The 19,649-nt window shown below is 43.4% G+C and overlaps 1 protein-coding gene across 1 annotated transcript in view; it reads right to left on the bottom strand.

Annotated features, from left to right (window-relative positions):
* KLHL14 (kelch like family member 14) overlaps positions 1–19,649 on the bottom strand; it is a 74,477-nt gene that overhangs the window by 40,246 nt on the left and 14,582 nt on the right. Inside the window, exon 2 of the mRNA XM_056854705.1 lies at positions 6,545–6,666. Within this exon, the coding sequence (XP_056710683.1) occupies positions 6,545–6,666 (122 nt within the window). The remainder of the gene's footprint in view (positions 1–6,544; positions 6,667–19,649) is intronic.

Here is a 19,649-nt window from a genome sequence, read left to right as displayed (position 1 = left end):
ACTTTTTTCCCTTGGGTAGTTGGTAACGCTGACTTGGGTTGTGCTAGTTCTTGTGGGTGCCCTGTCCTGGATGGCCCAGGCTAGCCTGATCTCATTAGATCTCAGAAGCTAAGCAGGGTCAGCCCTGGTTAGTATTTGGATGGGAGACCACCAAGGAATACCAGGGTTGCTGCACAGAGGAAGGCACTGACAAACCACCTCTGTTAGTCTCTTGCCATGAAAACCCCAAAAAGGGGTCGCTATAAGTCATCTACGACTTGAAGGCACTTTACACACACACACACACACACACACACACACACACACACACAGAGTTCTTGTGGGTATCAGGTACTGTGATTAATTTTCCTGTTTGTGAAATCAGCTGATGCGATACAGTTAGATATTTCTTAAAAAAGAGGAAATATCTCCCACTGTATCAGATGCCTCTCTGATACATTCTTTGATTGAAGTTCCAAGATCTATGTTTCCATTTGATATATTTCATGTCAAGGAACCCAAACTGCAAATATTTTCCAAAGGTCATGGAGCCATCAAAGCATCACTATAATCAAAATGACTCCAAGTTGCTCCAGAATATGTATCCCAAAGGTAACATATTCTTTGGCATTATCATTTGTTTCTGACAACTGCAAAGATAATATGAGGCTGGACCTAAAACTTTGATGGATGAATTCAGACAGTCCGTTAGTAATGTATTAATGAGGTGACAACCTTATTTTTGCAAATGTTCTTTCCACATTGCCTCCTCTTGACCAGAGATAAGCTTTTCGTATGTCAACAAGTAATGAAAGCTTCAGCTAGGCAAACTCATAAACAACACGATCAGTAGAAACTGGTGAATTACATCAGTGGCTAAAACAGAAATAATTTCTTCAAAAATAAGGTTAAACTTGTCTCACAGAAGAGGAAGACATGCATTCTTAGTTTACGCTAATGCCTACAGGCAGAGAATTTGGCTCAAGGACAAGCTATATAATCTACTTTTAAAAAATTAAGGCAGAATTTGTATTGTATCCTAGCCAGTACTGCTAGAAACAAATGTCCTTCTGGGATATATATTCTTTCCCCCTAAAGATGTTCATATTATTCAACTAATATCCATGCAACAATTCATTGCCAGCTACAATGGATGGATCTCATAACTCTAATGTGGGAAAAGGGGAACAGGGCATTTTACTGGGGAAATCAGTGGGATTCTTAATTATTTATTTATTAAAACATTTATGTTCCACCTTTCCTTTTGGTTCAAGGCGACTTACAATAATAATTAAAACATCAGCTAAAACCAAAGATGAAATAACAAGCCCCAAATCCCCCTAGCCTTAAAAGATGCCTGCTGTTCAAACCTCTTCAAATGCCCTAGCAAACAGAAAGGCCTTGCAGTGCCTCCTGAAGATTTCCAAGGACGTGGCCCCTCTCACCTCTTCAGGAAGCCCATTCTGCAGACCTGGAGCCATGATAGAAAAGGCCCGAGCTCTGGTGATGCCAGATGGGCCACCCTAAGTTGTGGGTCAGGGAACAAATGGCTGCCTGATGTCCATAGTTGGAGCACAGGGACATATGGAAGGAGGCGGTCCTTCCCTTTGATTCTGTAAATAAAATCTCCCGTAAACATTTTTCCAGGTCCTTTCCCACCCAGCCAGTCTCTGAGATTACAAGTGAACCCTAAACCCCTTTCGCTATTCTCCCCTCCATCCATAGGGTACTTTTTTGTGTTGGCTGAGAAAGTCCACTGCAGAGAGGGTAGAGTGAAGTGTTAATGAGTGCATTTGCTGCAACCGCCACATGGAGGGAGGGAAGGGTGGCCCCTCCAAGGCAGAGGCCCACCAGGAATTTTGCCAGTGAGATTAACCGCCAGTCCATTCCTCAGAGCAACACAGGAAGCAACAGGATTTTATCACATATTCCTTTTCCAGGCACATAAATTAATCTCTGTCAGAAAAAACATGTATTTCACCTAAATGTTATTGTGAGAATCATTTTCCCCAGAAGATATATAAATAAAATGTTAATACACAAAGTAGCTTCCAGGTCTCTTAACCCATGTCCAAGTTGTGGTAACAGGGCCTCGAGGGTATCCAGCAACCTGTCAGAGCAGTAGGTGGTACAGCACAGCTCTAAGTAACAAATCAGTATTATTAGTTAGCTAGGTAGATATTAGTGTAAAATTATATGTACCAAGCAACAACTAGAGTAGAGAATAGAAGGAACTTCTGAAGACAGATGAGAGCAAAGTGGAAATAAAGGTTAAATCTCTTCCTCTGTCTCTCTGAAGGCTCTCCAAAGATCAAGGGCGGAAAACAGTAAAAGCCCAGAACCGTTTTTGAATTGCGGATCCAATAAGATCTACTTGTGAAGTGAACCTCATGAGCAAGGATTTCCTTTTCTTGCTGCACCCAACAACCCCCCTCCCCCAAATTTGTTCCTATGGGTCACAGGCCCTTGGAAACAGCAGAGGCAGTAAAGTAAGGCCCTGCAGTAGGAGGGAGGAACTAGCATAAACGGCCACCTGCTTCTTCCAAAGACAGAGGTACCCTTAAGTCTTTGGAGGTACTTGCTTGGATACAAGCCATTAGTACAATTTTAACATAGGAGTGACCTGACAAAATACTTTTACCTGCCAGGACTATCTAGCTGTTGTTGTGCTAGGCAGACATTTTAGGAAGCATGCAGTATGCACAGGTGAGCTGGATTGCATCTGCTGGCTCCACAGGCAATCTACAAGCATTCAGCCAAATGTCTGCAGCAAGTCCTCTTCCAAATGAGCAGGAAAGCTGCAGCATTCCCAGTTGCATGGAGGAGACTGCACATATACTTTTGTACATACATGGGACTTGCTGCTAATGTCTGTCTGAACTCATGGACATCGGTGGGGGAGGGGGGGGCTTGCAAGTACTATCCTGTTGGCTGTTAGGCCCACCATGTGCCTCCTTGACCCATGCCCTTCCTGGCTGGTTAAGGCCAGTCAGGAGGCAGTGTGGGGCCCTCTGGGAGAGATTATTAACTTGTCCCTTAGTACTGGGATCTTCCCAGAAGTGTTAAAGGAGGCCGTGGTTCGACCTTGGTGTGCGGGATGCTGAAGGGTATGATCCTCTTTCCTACATTGTTTAACATCTACATGCGCCCTCTTGCCCAGCTGGTTAGGAGATTTGGGCTGGGTTGTCATCAGTAAGCTGATGACAGGAGTCTGGGTGTGATTCTGGATGCCTCCTTATCTATGGAGGCCCAGGTCACAGCCGTGGTCAAGGCGGCCTTTTTCCGCCTCCACTGGGCCCGGCAGCTGGTGCCTGATCTAGCCACAGTGAACCATGGGACAGTCACCTCTAGGCTACACTACTGTAACTCGCTCTATGCAGGGCTGCTCTTGGGACTGATCAGGAGGCTCTAGCCGGTGCATAATGCTGCAGCGAGGCTCCTTTCAGGGGCCTCGCTGCAACAGCACATAACTCCAGTGCTAAAACAACTGCACTGGCTCCAGCTGGAGCACCAGATCAGGTTCAAGGTGCTGGTTTTGACCTTTAAAGCCTTACACAGTCTGGGACCATCATACCTACGGGACTGCCTCTCCTGTTACACCCCCGTGAGAGCTTTACGCTCAGTGAACAACAACTTACTAGTGGTCTCCAGCCTGCGGAATGTGCAGCTGTCCTCGACAAGGGCCAGGGCTTTTTTGGCCCAAGTAACATTAGGGCCCTGCAGAATCTAAATGAGTTCTGCAGGGCCTGCAAAACAGAGCTGTTCTGCCAGGCTACAACTGAGGGCAGCCACAAGTTCTTCTCCATTATTACCATTGCTGGCCTCCCCATCCTCCCTCCATCCTGGTTTGGGGGGGGGGTCCACTGCCTGGCCAGGTTTCTCCAGTGCCTGTGATGGTATCCTGTATTAGTGCCATCTTGCTTTATTGTATTGGTTTGGAGTTTATCATTTTAAAGTATTTAGAGTATGTTTTAACTGTTTTCTGAATTTTAGTGTTGTGAGCCTGGCTTGCTGGGAATGAGGGCGGGCTATAAAGGCAAGAAACAAACAAACAAACAAATAAATCCAGCTCCTTCCACTTTTGGTGTATGCTGCATGTAATTTTTGATGTCTGCATAGGGTTTAGCTGTTGCAAGCAAAACTGTTTTCATGCAGCTTAGGGCCTGGGACTGACAGGGGAGATTCTGGTCATGTAGTGATCATTTTGCTAGAAAACAGACTTCCTGGATAGGTTTAGGGAATTCATTTTAGTTTAGTTTATTAGATTTATACCCCACTCTCCCCCAGCAGAGCTGGGTGCAGGGTGGCTTCACAACATAATAAATATACTGAGAACAACTTAGATGTATCAAACGCATAACAATAATGTTTCAGATGATAACGCTTAACAAGCTAACCCACATTAGAAGGAGTTTCAAATGGGCTAGAAGAGCCAACATTCATACTTTTAGATCAGGGGTTCCCAACCCTTTTGAGCCTGCGGGAGCCTTTGTAATTCTGATAAAGTGTGGTGGCTACAGCACAAAATGGCTGCCACAAAATGGTTGCCACAGGGGTACAGAGCCAGCCACAAAAAGGCTGCTGTGGCTTGCTTTCAGCCACACAGGGAAGATCCTTGTGCTGTGGTGGCAGCTGTTGCCAAAGCAACATTTTAAAAAACCTGCACTGACAATCAAACCTCCAGTGGCCAATCAGAAGCCTCACTGGTCAAAATCATCACCTGGTTCCACCCACTTTCGAAAAGCACTTGGCAAGCACCACGTTGGGGACTCCTGTTTTAGACTATCAGGAATCAATCCCCCCCCCTTATTACCTGGTACCAGTAAATTAAAAATAATAACAGTGTCCTTAGAGCAGCAAGTATGTATTTGATAAATTTGATACTGGAGCACAAGTGAGATTCCTGACAAAGTTACTTCCAAAATTAGTTCTCTTTAATTTGTATTGCACAATCAATTCCAGGAACTGTTTTGCAAGCTGTGTTTTCAGACTAACATTTTTCTGTATTATCAGTTGTGCTTAAAATATCTATCCGTTGTCTGCTATTCTATATGTATTGTACCATGCTTTCTGTTTACAGATAAAATTCAACTGGCATTGTGCCTCTTCTATAACACAGTAGACTTTGTATTCTATGGCTCATTTCTTCTTCTAGTTGTTATATACAACATCTTCTTCTGCTTATCCAGCATACTAGTGCTCAGGGAACCTTTTTGTTGCAATCAATAGCTTATACCCAAATATATGGCAATAAACAACAGTCAAGAATTGTTCTAGCTACATTGCATAAATCTTTACCTTAGATATATTATTGTACTCAAAATATTGTCTTATGGAAATGCTTTAAATACCGGAGATAATATAACAGTTTGTAAAAATATTTGGGACAGAGTCACTGGACAGCAGTTGATGAAACGGGTCACTACGACATCAATGTTGGTGCCAGGGCACAATTTGTTCCTTTATACACAAGCAACAATTAGTGTTATCGCCCCAGTGCTGTTCGCCTATATGGTACCTTAAAAAAAAAAACTCTGTTTGCACTATTGCAGCTAAAATGCCCCCCTAGGATCAGGCTACCAGGGAAAGAAAATTTATGTTAGTAAATCCTAGTTTCACCAGTTGCCTAGCTTTATAAAGTATGGCTTTGATTTATGGATCAAAATTGCTCATTTATAATTTCATCTGAACAGCTTTAGGCAATTCTGACAGTTAAAAATTTAGTTTTATTGACCAATGCAGCTAGTCTGCCCACAAGGGGACCAGTACATACACAGCCTACTGCACTGGAAAACATACACACAAAACTATTATGTGATTCCATAACCAAGTTAGATAGAAATCGTAACTGCTATAACAATACATTCCAAAGCTCCAACCTCAAGACTAAATCCTTGTTGTAAAACACACCTGCTCTTTAAGAAAGGAGGTTAAAAACCCGGCTAGAAAGCCTGCCAACATAGTTTACCAAAGCTGACATAAGCCACTGATACTTGCTTGTGTCAGCAAGAGCTCTGGGGGACTATGGGACAAACTCCCTTTATTACTGTAGACATCAAAATAAAAGCTATAGCGAAGGAACTAAAATGGTATACAATACAGAATTCCATTAACACTTAAGTAAAATATTTACTGGACATGATCTGGCCAAAGGTAAACATTTCTAAGTCACCTTGGTTTCAACGGCATTGACTGAAGCACAAGCTTAGCTCTTCCACTGAAATCAATATGGCTTAACAGTGCTTGATTCTGCTGGATTGTGTCCACGGCATGTAACAGGCATTGGATTAATATCAAAATGCAAGCATATATAAAGGAGAAGGGAGGTTTATTTAAGAAAGCTTAGCAAATTTGCTTTGAAAACTTACTGAAATGATTTTAAGCCAGTTTTAATTTAGGCCTATTCCATTGTAAATTTACTGCAATCTCAATTCATTTTCCCATTGTGAAACCCTTGTAATACATAAACAAATCTCTGTAGGGAAGCAAATCAATAACGTGTCTAATTTGATTAACCATGTTTTAAAATTCATCAAGGTAATTCAACATAGAATAAACTGCTTACTTGTCAGTATTTTCCACGTCTTCTTTTCATCATCGTAATATTGAACCAAATTGCTGGGTAGCCTGTCAGGTCCAGGAGGCAGTCCTCCAACCAACAAAAGCATTTTCTTGTTAGAGCGAATTCTTCACCCAAAAGAAGAAAGAAGATGAATAACCACATTATTGCTGAGTATTTTTAGCAGCAACAAAATCATAACCATCACAAGAATGTTCACTGCTTGCAGTTTTCTATTTCATTTTTTTGTTACTTTTCCCTATCATGTCTGAACAACTTTTTGAATCAAGCAGAAAAAATAATCAGAAAAGCTGCACAGCCTTCTACTTGTGGAATAATAAGTTTCCTTTATGCAATTTGTTAAAGGTTCATTCTAAAACGACCTTTTTCTTATATTATCCCTTTAAATCATCACTCTTTACAGCTGAATACACATGAAATGCTCTGGAGTTGTACTAAGGTTAAGCATTAAAGTTGCATGTCAAAAATCGTATTAGTCAAAATCATTATTATAAGCCATTCTACACCCAAAGAACCTTGAAAAAATTAAGGTTATGCTGAGAATTTGCAAGTCAACTCCTTAATCACACACTGAAACTTCAATTCAGGTACTTCTGTACAATTAACAGCACCTCACTAACAGTTATAGCCTGAACTTGACTTACTTACAAAACACTTTTTGTTGTTTCATTTAGCCCAGTCTCCTGCATTCCCTTCTCCCCCTCTTCCACAACCCCCTCCTTTCTCTGCTCTCCCTCTGAGCACCACTGGCTATTGCAACACCAATTGGTAAAAATGAGACTGTGATGTTGTTGTGAGCCTCCCCAGAGTGGAGCCCTGCCAATGCCTGCCACTGATCCAGCGGCATGAACCTGCTCAAGTGTGCAAAGTCACTCTAATTCCCTCCCTCTGTTTTTCTACCTTCTCCCCCAGGGGGGCAGCCACTGAAAAGAGTGACTACCCACCCATCAAGAGCTGGCAATTCGCTGCTATTAACCGTGACCGTGATTCCCAATCTGCCTGGCAGTTCTTAAGAACAGGACTGCTACGTCTTATATGCAGTAAAAGCTGTAATATGCACCCTGGCCTCCATCAGTATACCTGATGAATGCACGTTACTTTGTACGTTAATGGATTTAACACAATTTCCAGAGAAGAAGGGAGAGAAGACCTAGACCCCTAGATGAGAACTGATGCCTTAATAGTCACTTCACATATAATTGAACATCTATCACACAAAGCCTGGAAAGTGATAAAATCTAAATAGGGAACCATGGTAAGGCAATTCATTCTACTATGTTACTATGATGTGTAATGTAACTATGAGCACATGCTACTGTCCACACTATGAATCCATTATCTCACTGCATGTTGGACAGTTCAGTTTATGCTGACCCACTTGGTGTTCCTCTAGTTACCTGTATTGTGTTAATCAATGATTCCTGCAAGAAAAACACAGGGCTTCCTTCCTTCCCGTAATCAGTCGGTATCAACACCATGTCATTTAGGTACAATAGTAGGGGCAAAGCTTCTGATGTAGACACGCTCTTTAAAAAAAAGGACTCCAGTAGACGGAGCTTTACCATTAATGTCCAGATACTGCATTCAAAAGAATAGTGCTTACTTATTTTATCCGGCAGGAATATCTGGATGACAGACTAATTTACATTTATATTAGTATGGCATCCTACTTAAAACATTCTGTAAAATTAACTCAGGTAAATGTGGAATTCCTTCTGTATAGCCTGCAAAGGTATTAAGGATCACACCTAAAACAAATTAGAGATGTTTATCCAAAAAAGAAGCCCCTCAGAGATGTTCAAAAGATACTAGGACAGCAATTGGCAAATCTTGGCAAATATACCAAAAGTTGCCCGAAGTTCCAAGACAGTGCAACTCTTAACATGTACCTATACAGCTTGCTCCTTTTTGCTTTGGGATGGATTTACTTCTATTTTATTGAGCCCAGAGCAAGCAGCAGCACAGCGTGGGATGTGAAAGCTGGAATCTCTGCCATAGCGAAGCCCACAGGCCTGTTCTTATCTAGTAGTGCAACATACCCCTGATGCCTGTGCTATTTGTGGCACACATGCTGAGGATGGCCACCCAATGTTACATAGTTCAGAAGGGAAACATCTGATTTCATTTACAACAAAGAATAGCACGGCTATGAAGGTTCATGCAACTTATGCGCCCGTGCACATGACAAAAAGAAAGAATACCTTGACAGTTTTAGCCATTATGCCAAGGCTGCCTGTAATAGCAAAATGATAGTTATTACATACTTTAAAAGAATTTAGACACAGAATAGGTAGCAGGCAGTAACAAAGCTTATGTAAATGAGGGAAGTCTTCAACACTGGAGATCAAATCAGTCCCACAATCATTGCCAGCATTCTACTGACAATGATCTTCAGACTCCTGATTGCTATATGAAAATCTCCATATGTTTCATTCTATCCGTCCCTCCAAAGAGTAGAATAAACCATTTTTTAACATTTGAGTTAAGGAAGACTGAATACATAACAAGAGACTGAGTAAAGTTAAGCCATAATTCACTTACCGTATATACTCGCGTATAAGCCGAGTTTTTCAGCCCCAAAAATGGGCTGAAAAAGCCGGCCTCGGCTTATACGCGGGTCAATACGGGAGGGGAGGGAGGGAGGAGGGAGGGGGGAAACTTACCGCCGCCGCCGGGCCCGTGCCGCTTCCTGCCGCCGGGAGCGGCCTGAGGCAGCCTCCTGCAGCCGCAGGATGGCTGCCCCGGCCCTTCCCGCCCCCCTGCCATTTTTCCCGGGCGGGAGGGGCCTTGGGCAGCCTCCTGCAGCCGCAGGAAGGCTGCCCTGGCCCTTCCCGCCCCCTGCCGCCATTTTTCCCAGGCGGGAGGGGCCTTGGGCAGCCTCCTGCAGTCGCAGGATGGCTGCCCCGGCCCTTCTTGCCCCCCCCCGCCATTTTTCCCGGGTGGGAGGGGCCTTGGGCAGCCTCCTGCAGCCGCAGGAAGGCTGCCCCGACCCTTCCCGCCCCCCCCCCCGCCATTTTTCCCGGGTGGGAGGGGCCTTGGGCAGCTCCTGCAGCCGCAGGATGGCTGCCCCGGCCCTTCCCGCCCCCCGCCGCCATTTTTCCCGGGCGGGAGGGGCCTTGGGCAGCCTCCTGCAGCCGCAGGAAGGCTGCCCTGGCCCTTCCCGCCCCCTGCCGCCATTTTTCCCAGGCGGGAGGGGCCTTGGGCAGCCTCCTGCAGTCGCAGGATGGCTGCCCCGGCCCTTCTTGCCCCCCCCGCCATTTTTCCCGGGCGGGAGGGGCCTTGGGCAGCCTCCTGCAGCCGCAGGAAGGCTGCCCCGACCCTTCCCGCCCCCCCCCCCCCGCCATTTTTCCCGGGCGGGAGGGGCCTTGGGCAGCTCCTGCAGCCGCAGGAAGGCTGCCCTGGCCCTTCCCGCCCCTCGCCGCCATTTTTCCCGGGTGGGAGGGGCCTTGGGCAGCCTCCTGCAGCCGCAGGAAGGCTGCCCAGGCCCCCCTGGGCCGCGTCGCCGCCGGACCCTCGCCGCTGGAGAGCCCTGTCAGGTAAGCCTGCGGGGGGGGGGAGGAGTTATAAGACGACCCTCGGCTTATACGCGGGTGCCTAATTTTTCCCCATTTTTGGGGAGAAATTAGGCAACTCGGCTTATACGCGGGTCGGCTTATACATGGGTATATACGGTATGTGTGGTCATCCTTAATGGGAGAGAATAGATTGTTTATTCCAACCCCCTTGTGCAGCTTGTTCTATTTCTATCACAATCAGCTTCACTTGTACTTTAAAATTCTGAAAACCATGGTATGGTTAGCCAATAAATAGATTTTTTCCCCAATTTTTTATTCATTTCTGCATTCATTTTCATTTACCGTATATACCCATGTATAAGCTGACCCGCGTATAAGCCGAGGTGCCTAATTTCTCCCCAAAAATGGGGAAAAATTAGGCACCCGCGTATAAGCCGAGGGTCGGCTTATAACTCCTCCCCCCCCCGGCAGGCTTACCTTACCGGCTCCTGGCGGCGAAAAGCGGCGCGGGCCCGGCAGCCTCCCAGGCAGGCCCCGCTGGCCGCTCCCAGGCCGCGGGAAGGCGAGCGGGGCGGGGGCGGCGGCGGGGGCTCCCAGGCAGGCCCCGCTGGCCGCTCCCAGGCCGCAAAAAAGCGAGCGGGGCGGGGGCGGGGGCGGCAGGGGGGCGGCGGGGGGGGCGGCAGGGGCGGCGGCGAGGCCTGCCTGCTCCCAGGCAGGCCCCGCTGGCCGCTCCCAGGCTGCGGGAAGGCGAGCGGGCCGGCGGCGACGGCACTGGTAAGTTTTCCCTCCTCCCTCCTCCCCCCTCCCCTACCCTACCGTATTGACCCGCGTATAAGCCGAGTTGGCTTTTTTCAGCCCTTTTTTTGGGCTGAAAAACTGGGCTTATACGCGAGTATATACGGTAAATAACCCACTTCAAGCCTCATAGAACTGTGAAGAAACAAAGAAAAAACAAAGGTTCACTTGTCTTAGGTGCAGGATGAATTACAACACTTTGCTTAGAAAGATCAAATAGTGGTCACAGCAGCTGTACCCTTGGGCCCCAATCCAACTGTTGTGAGCGTGCAGAAGGCAGGGGTGTGCTTGCACAGCCCTTTGAAATAAAATGTAAATTGTGATGATAGGTTGATTTTCTGAATCAGCTAAAGTTTGCAAATGCTTTTTTCTAAGCAGCTCTGTTAGACCTGAATGCACAATAGACCCCTGCAAATTACTTAAAAATTTTTTAAAAATTTCTTAGGTAGACATTCCATTTTTCTGCCGTTTTTCCTGTAGTCACCATTTTCCAAGATGGTGCATATGGTTATTTTGATATTTAAAATTGTTGTAGGATGCTCATCTTGGTGTGAAAATATATGTTTTGGAGGTTGATAAAGCCAAATACACTATTATAACATTTGTAGAGACAGCCATTTTTCCTGTACTCACCATTTTGCAAAATGGCTGATCTTTTTTTTACAATCTTGTCAGATGTTCCTATTAGTGTCAAACTGTATGTTTTGGGGGTCGATAAAATCAAACGTACTATTCCTTTTGTTGTAAATACAAAATAAAGTACTATGTTTTAAGGTTTGTTGTATGTGGGGGTGATAACTCCAGAGGAATTGTTATTTTTAAGTGTTTGTAATATTGGGACAAAATGCAGCCAAAGACACACAGTCCTAAATAAAATCATCTTCAGCTGCCTCCTAAAGATTGAAAGTGAGGGGGCCAGGTGCACCTCCCTGAGGAGGTTGCTCCACAATCGTGGGGCTGCCACTGAAAAGGCCCTCTCTTGTATATCCACCAAATGAGCTTCTTTGATTGATGGGACAATCAGGAGTGCCTTTCCCTTTGCTCTTACTTCCTGGGCAGGAACATATGGGAGATGACAAGCCTTCAAGAAACCCTGGTCTCAAACCATGTAGTGCTTTAAATGTCAACACTTTGAATTGGGCTCAGGAGCAGATCAGTAGCTAGAGTAATTGCTGTAATATAGGGGGCACATGCTCCAATACCAAGCCCCAACCAGCAGTCTAGCTGCAGTGTTCTGGACTAGCTGCAGACTTTTCTCTTTAAGGGTAGCTAGCCCCAAGTAGAGGGCATTGCAATAGTCCAGCCTACATGTAACTGAGGCATGAATCACTGTGACTAGATCTGACTGACCCAGGAAAAGATAAAACACTAGGCTATTGTAATATTAATACAATATTTTACAAGCAATTGCACAGAACCCAACCTTCCAACAGAGGTAAAGGCAAACCTTAGGTGTCACTTAAGGAGGAAGATATATCACTTGGTTCTTTTAAAAAAACAGACTTTTTGATTTGCCTGTTAAACCTTGTTGACTTACCTGTTGAACTCTCAGGTTTGCCTTTATCTCTGTTGGAAGGTTGAGTTCCGTGCAATTGCTTACAAAATATCGCATGAATACTTTAGTTTCTATACATTACTGTCATGTTTGATAGAAATTTGTAGTGAACATAGTATATAATATTACAGTAGCCTAGTGTTGTATTTTGTTGTTATAGTTACAGTTTGAACAACACTGATTTTGCTTGTTTTGTCCCAGGAAAAGATGCAGCTGACGCACCAGCCAAAGCTAGGCAAAAGCACTCTGGACCACCAAAACCACCTGGTTTTCTAAGGTGACCGCTGTGTTAAGTAGCATTCCCAAGCTACAAACCTGGCTTTTCAATGGAAGTACAACCCCATCCAAGATAGGAGATATCTGAAGTCCCTGGTCTGCCTTTTTACTAACCCAGAGAACCTCTGACTTGTCAATATTAAGTTTCAGCTTGTTCACCCTCATCCAGACCATTACTGACTCGAAGCACTGGTTCAGAACATCAAGAGCATCCTTGGAATTAGGTGAAAAAGAAAGATAGAGCTGGGTCTTATCCACATATTGGTGACACTGCAGCCCAAAACTCCTGATGACCTCTCAAAATACTGCTCACTGCTTGTTTGTCAGTGTGATATTTACAATGCTTATTTATTGGTTAAACTCTTATTCATAAACAAAAGTTACAATCCAAATGTGAATAGTAATTTGCTATGCAAACCTTTTACAGTTCTTTTGACACTTGTGAAAAACAGAACAAAGTAGTCCAGCCTTCTTGCACCTGCATGCATTACACCTGCAAGTTTTTCAGTCACACGATATCTGTAGTTCCTCCCGTATGGATCTGAGACACTTTGCTGGTATCAAATGCCCGTCCACCTCCTCCCAGATGTTGTCCATGAGGATTGGTGTTGAATGGTTAGGAGAGAGGAGTGTAAGTGACTCTATGATGACTAGAAATGCCTGTTGAGTAAGTTCTCTGAGTCTGAAAAAGGTAGGAGCCTATCCAGGGATTTGGTCATTTGTATATATGAAAAACAACAACCCAGCTCATCAAAAATATCTACATCAGCATTTCTGGATCATACTCTTGACAAGATACTTTGCCACTTTTGGAATTTCTTCTTGTGGCAGATGGTCAGACTCACCAAATTGTTTAAGAATCCAAAGAGGCTCTTCTCTAATTGTTGCTGGTTTGGTCCCAACCTCGCTTAAAACATCATCACTGGTTTCAATGTGGCACTATGCAAAAACCCTTCATACTTCTGGTTTAAGCTTGGTGAGAAGATGATGTAAAAATTGCTATTTTCTCCAGTCCTGAATCTGCTCCAAAGCTTTTCTAAACCTTTGCTTCAGAAGGTAGACATGTACTTCAGCAGTAGCACTGCCACATCGTATCATTTGATATTATCATCACATATACATGAATAATGAGAAGGTTGAGGTTAAGGAAATCAGTTGCAGTACTGAGGGGGCTGATCACTTCATAGTACCCATGCAAACTGGGCAATCGAGCAGTGTGCAAAGTGTGTGGTGATATTATCAAATGGCACAGATATACTGGTGCTACTGCTGAAGTACATATCTGAACCTTCACTTTGGAAGGTAGACAAGCTTTGAGTCAGATTCAGGACTAGAGAAAACAACACTACATTCCTTTATATCATCTTCTCACCAAGTGGAGCAAATCCCTGGATAGGCTCCCACCTACTTCAAACTCAATCAGAGAGCATACTCAATGGGCATTTCTAATAATCAGAGAGTCACTTACACTCCCCTACCCAAACCATTAAATGTTGAGCCCCGTGGACCATGTCTGGGAGGAGGTGGACTGGCATTTGATACCAGCAAAGTGTCTCAGACTCATCCAGGAGGAACTACTGACACTGTGTGGCTGGAAAGCTTGCAAATTCAATGCATGCTGGTGTAAGAAGGCTGGACTACTTTGTTCTCTTTTCTGCATGTGACAAAAAACTGTAAACATTTTGCATAGCAAATTACTTTTCACATTAGGACTGTAACTTTCGTTTAAGAATAAGAGTTTAATCAATAAGTAAGCATTATAAACATCACATTGATCAGCAGTAAACAGTATTTTGTTTACTGTTGTTTAGGGCAGCAGAATAAATAACTTTCTGTGCTTTTAGTAGTTGTCACTTTAATAATTCTCCTGCTGCATTTTCTCCCAATATTACAAACATTACATCCATTTTTAAAAAATGTTTCTCCAGAATTATAACCCTCCCCCAAATATTACAAACCTTAAAAACTAATGGTTTATTTTGTTACAACAAAAAGAATAGTATATTGGGTTTTATCGACCCCAAAAACATACAGTTTGACACCAATAGGAGCATCCTACAAGATTGTGAAAAAGATCCACCATCTTGCAAAATGGTGACTACAGGAAAATGGCTGTCTCTACAAGTAATATAATAGTGTATTTGGCTTTATCAAGCTCAAAAACATATATTTTCATACAAAGATGAGCATCCTGTGTTACTTTTAAATATAGAAATAACCATATGCGCCTTTCTAGAAAAATAGTGGCTACAGGAAAAATGTCTGAAAATTGGAATGTCTGGCCAAGAAAATTTTAAAGTAATAGTGTCCTGAAACATACACAAACAATAAAACTCTCTGTACATATATATGTTTGCAGGGGTCTATTGTGGATCCAGGACTATACATACAAAACACAGTACAGTAGTATAATCTGGATGCTATTAAAGCATGGATAACTGTGGCAAGAGCATGGTTGCCCAAGAAAGGATGCAGATGGCATACTGACACTGGCAAAAGGTGCTCAGAGCCATGGATGGCATTTGGGTGTCTATAATCAAAGAGTCTAACAGCACCACAAAAACACAAATCTAGTTCTTAAAATGGAATACAGCTTCATCCAGAATGAACCAAATACTATCTCTATAGCCAGCCATACCATCTATTAGTCTTGTTTAGACTGAGCCTCGGTTTATCGGCCCTTGTCCAGCCCATTATCAACTCCAGGCACCCATTCAGGACATCTACTGTCACAGCTAGATTAGATGAAAAAGGCAAATAGAACTAGTTGAATTCTTTCAACAAGTCTCTGGATGAGTTTACCTATCAAGCATGTAGGATAAGATGGAAGCCTGCGGCACCCTGTAATGTAAAGAACATGAAGGAAAGAAGTTCTCCTCTAGTACAATCTTCCACCTGTCCTGTTCTAGTTAAGCAACCCAGAAAGATACTGTGGTTGGTTAAATCAAAACACACTTAAAGTTCCAGAATAATTAACAGATTTTTTTTTGTCCTACCAGAAGTGCCAATGCCATTCACTCCTAAAAGCAGAATGGAAACCAGTTAAAACGGGTCTTTCAAAAGTACCCGAGCAGCCACCCCCTGCTTGAGCATTTTATCAATAGGTCGCAAAACTGTCCACTTTTTCCTCAATGTGGCATTCAACACCTCTCAGGTTCAATGGGTCACTTCTTCCCCTTAACCAGATATCAGCCAAGAACAGTCAACACCCCTCCAAACATCCAATTCACATCATCTGGCAGAAGTAACTGGAATTATCCAAGCAGGTGGCCAATAAGCCTAAGGGAACATTTGAGAGCTATAAGGCACCCAATAGAGCTTCAAGGTTGCACTGGATACAAGCGACTTTATTACACAAAGTACTTTGCAAATAAGTAACAGCATGTTGCCAAAGGTTTGAATAGACCATGCTCAGTCCCCACTTGAACAAGCTCCCTTACAATATAAAACTATAAACTGGAAAGCAGTGCTTGGATGCAACAGTAGCAGAGAACTACCATCAAGAATGGTCAATAAAGGAAGCCCAGGTTGAGTTGAACTCACCCTGAGAATGTAAGAGCATGGCCATGACAACAGGAATCTCTCTGAGGGTCATTAAGAAATCATCAGGATCCATCATCCACCAAGGACTTAACCAGTTCCTCACTCCTTTAGAACTTAGGAGCACCTATTAACTTGAACTTCACTAGCTGGTGATCTGTTCCTATTAAGGGAAGTGTTGAAATTTCCCCTACAAACATTTATGTGCTTGTTTATCAGAAAATTAGCTTTGTATGGCTATGGTATAATAATGTTCTGTGTCACCACTGGAAAAGTTAAATAAAACTGGATGCACTTAAAATGTGTGTGTGTGTTGTTAAAGTGAATCAAAAGTTATTTTTATGATCTACAGAAGATAAAGGATACATCCAATACTGAAAAGTATCCATTGCAAGCCGGTAAACTGTACAGCATCCTTGTGTCAAAATCTCTAATAATTTCACCATTGAAACCCAGTTCACATTTTCAATTATACACTCAAGATGTTTTGAGTACACACTTAAAAATGTAAAATGTGAACTTGTAAGGGAGCTGCGATTAACCTATGATTAGCGTACACATTGGCAAACCTGTATAATGTGAAAAGGCTCCATAGAAGATGACAGATCTAGAATTTAATAATAAAGATTTCCATATTCTGCATCTGGAATACATTATGCCAGTTAGTCGAATTAAGATAAATATGTGCTTCACACAATTGAAGTTACTCCATTTGTGTGTGTGTGTGGGAATGTTTTTGTACAGTGTTGATTTACGTGTTCACCTATCAGGTGAAGAACTTGTAAAGAAGAGCTGAGGGGGAAAAAAATAGAAAAGAAAGGAGTCATGTAAAGGAAAGAAGACAATTCAAGCACAGAAAGGGGAGAACTGGTAGCTCTGGTCACATAAGAAATCCCACTAACAAAAGAATTTCCATCCACATCTGCCAACATGTTTTTATGGATAAGGTTTTCTTTAGAAGCCTAACATCAAAGTTATTTTAATTGAAAATGTAGGTTCAAACTTTAACAACAGGCCACAGCAGACAAAGCAAAAGCAGTTTTTAATAACAAAGGATAAATCTTTTAATAATTAATATAAGTAATTTGTAATTCTAGGTACGTGATGGCAGATGCTTTCCCAACACCCCTGGCAATCACCTTGGGAACAAATGGGGTTGTTGTTAGTCTTCAAACCAGGAAATGCTATGCTAGGACCTTTAGCTGGCACTGTGGAGGGGGCTGTAGCTTCTGTCTCTATCCTTCCCAGCCTGCAAGTTAGTCTATGGCCTTTTAGGCAGGGATGTTTCCCCGCAGTCACCCCTGCTGACTGCTTTGGGGGATTCTTTTTTATTATGCATGCCTTTTCCACCCATCAGAGGTCGCCTTGTGCTCCCTGCGTGTTTTGTTCGTGTTTTCCAGATGCTGTTTTAGCCAGAATCTGGAAAATGCAGGCAAAACGTGTGGGGAGAGCAAGGCAGCCTCTGATGGGCGGAAAAGGCATGCACAATCAAAAGGAAGCCCCGAAGCAGTTGGCAGGGTTGACTGTAGGGAAATGTCCCTGCATAAAAGGCCTATAAGTGAAGTCTCTTTGATACTTGGTTAGTGAGCTTGTGTTATCTAATACCCTCCCCTCCATCAATATAACAGTCAACCAGGTATTTTCATCATAATCTTCCTGAGTCACCATTTTCCCCTCAGATCAACAGAAGATTTACCTGTTCTTTGGAAAGAACCTCTATGTTCATCATATGAAATCTGGCCAGGTTTCCTATATCATTAGATTAAGTCTGTGGGCATCACTGATAGCTACCCAAGTTGAAGATCCTGAAATTATTATCTCATAAATCCAATTTAGCTTTTGGGAGGTATATTGTGAATCAATGCTTATTTAACTGCATAAATTATTTAATTGCTCCTCAATTAATGTTATGTAAAATATTTATGCCTCCATACATGTATCTATAAGGCAGAGTACAAGTATAAAAACAGAATGAAAACAGAATGAAACAACGCAACAATAAAATACCAAATTAAAACTGAAATGCAAAGCACCAGCAAAAAAGCAGAACACTGAGACAGCATCATGATTAAAACTAAGCACTAGTAATGTTGAAAGTGCAGCAGAATAAAGCAATAGAGTGTCTCAAAAACATCCATAAAACATAACACAGCACAGAAGCAACAAGACAGGTAAAGTCTCTCTGGGAGAGGCATTCTACAACCTTGGCAAATATCAATACAAAGGTCCTGTTCCTGGAGTTCACACACTTCACTTCCAAAGGTAAGGGCACACAGAGCAGGGCCTCTGATAATGACTTCAGGTGGCACGCAAGTTCATACAGTAGAAAACACTCCTTCACAGACTGTGTAGAACAGAGCCTTGTTTACTTACGTGAGGGCTCCTTCTGTTCTGGGATCGAAGGCATCTTGCAGACTATGGGTTTTACCATCACGTGCCCAGGGAGGCAGGACTAAAAATTTCACTTCCTGTCTTCCTGGGCAGGAAAACCTCCCAATCCCAGTTTTCGGACTCGCCAAGCTAAAGGAGACCGGTAAGTGCAAGGACCAACAACACTATAGGTACAAGAAACAGGTATTAATAACAGAAGCTGAAAAAACACAAGGAACGATAAGAACCGTTATAAAAAACATTAAGAAGAAAGAACTCCTTCTGTGGTACAAGATGGCGGACGAAGAAGCTGAAACTGCATATCTGATAGTGTAACTGAATCAGAAAAAATGATTTATCAAACACTGCTAACGTCTGGAGGTAAACTACTCCTGGGTGGGCAAGATGCCTTCGATCCCAGAACAGGAGCCCTCATGTAAGTAAACAAGGCTCCATTCTCGTTCTGGGCTCTACAGGCATCTTGCAGACTGTGGAATCTCCAAGAGCTGATTAGTCTGGGTGGGCTTAGGTATCCTCCACGACGTGTTGCAGAACCCTTCTGCCGAAGGCTGCATCAGAAGAGGCCATGGAGTCTATTTTATAGTGTCTGGTAAAGGTGGACACTGATGCCCAGGTGGCCGCCCAACAAATTTCCTCCATGGAGGCCTGCCTATCAAAGGCCGCCGAAGTGGCTGCACTCCTTACAGAATGGGCAGTAATGCCAGCTGGCACCTGAATCTTACTGGCCTTGTAGGCTTCAGCGATGCACTGTCTGATGGCGTAACTAATGGCCGACCTAGACATTTTGAGGCCACGGTTTGGGTTATTTATGGAGACAAATAGGGACTCTGAACGCCTAATGGGGGAAGTACGCTTAATGTAAACTTTGAGTGTTCTACGGAGATCTAGTTTGTGCCATTCCCTTTCTTTGGGGTGACTGGGATTAGGGCAAAAGAATGGGAGCTGAATATTCTGTTTTCGATGGAATATGGAGTTCACTTTGGGAATGAATGTCGGGTCAGGCCGGAGAACAACTTTG

Source organism: Euleptes europaea, chromosome 8 (assembly GCF_029931775.1).
Source record: "Euleptes europaea isolate rEulEur1 chromosome 8, rEulEur1.hap1, whole genome shotgun sequence".
Classification (NCBI taxonomy): domain Eukaryota; kingdom Metazoa; phylum Chordata; class Lepidosauria; order Squamata; family Sphaerodactylidae; genus Euleptes; species Euleptes europaea.
The sequence above is the reverse complement of the archived record's forward strand: the minus strand, read 5'-3'. Positions and strand labels throughout refer to the sequence as shown.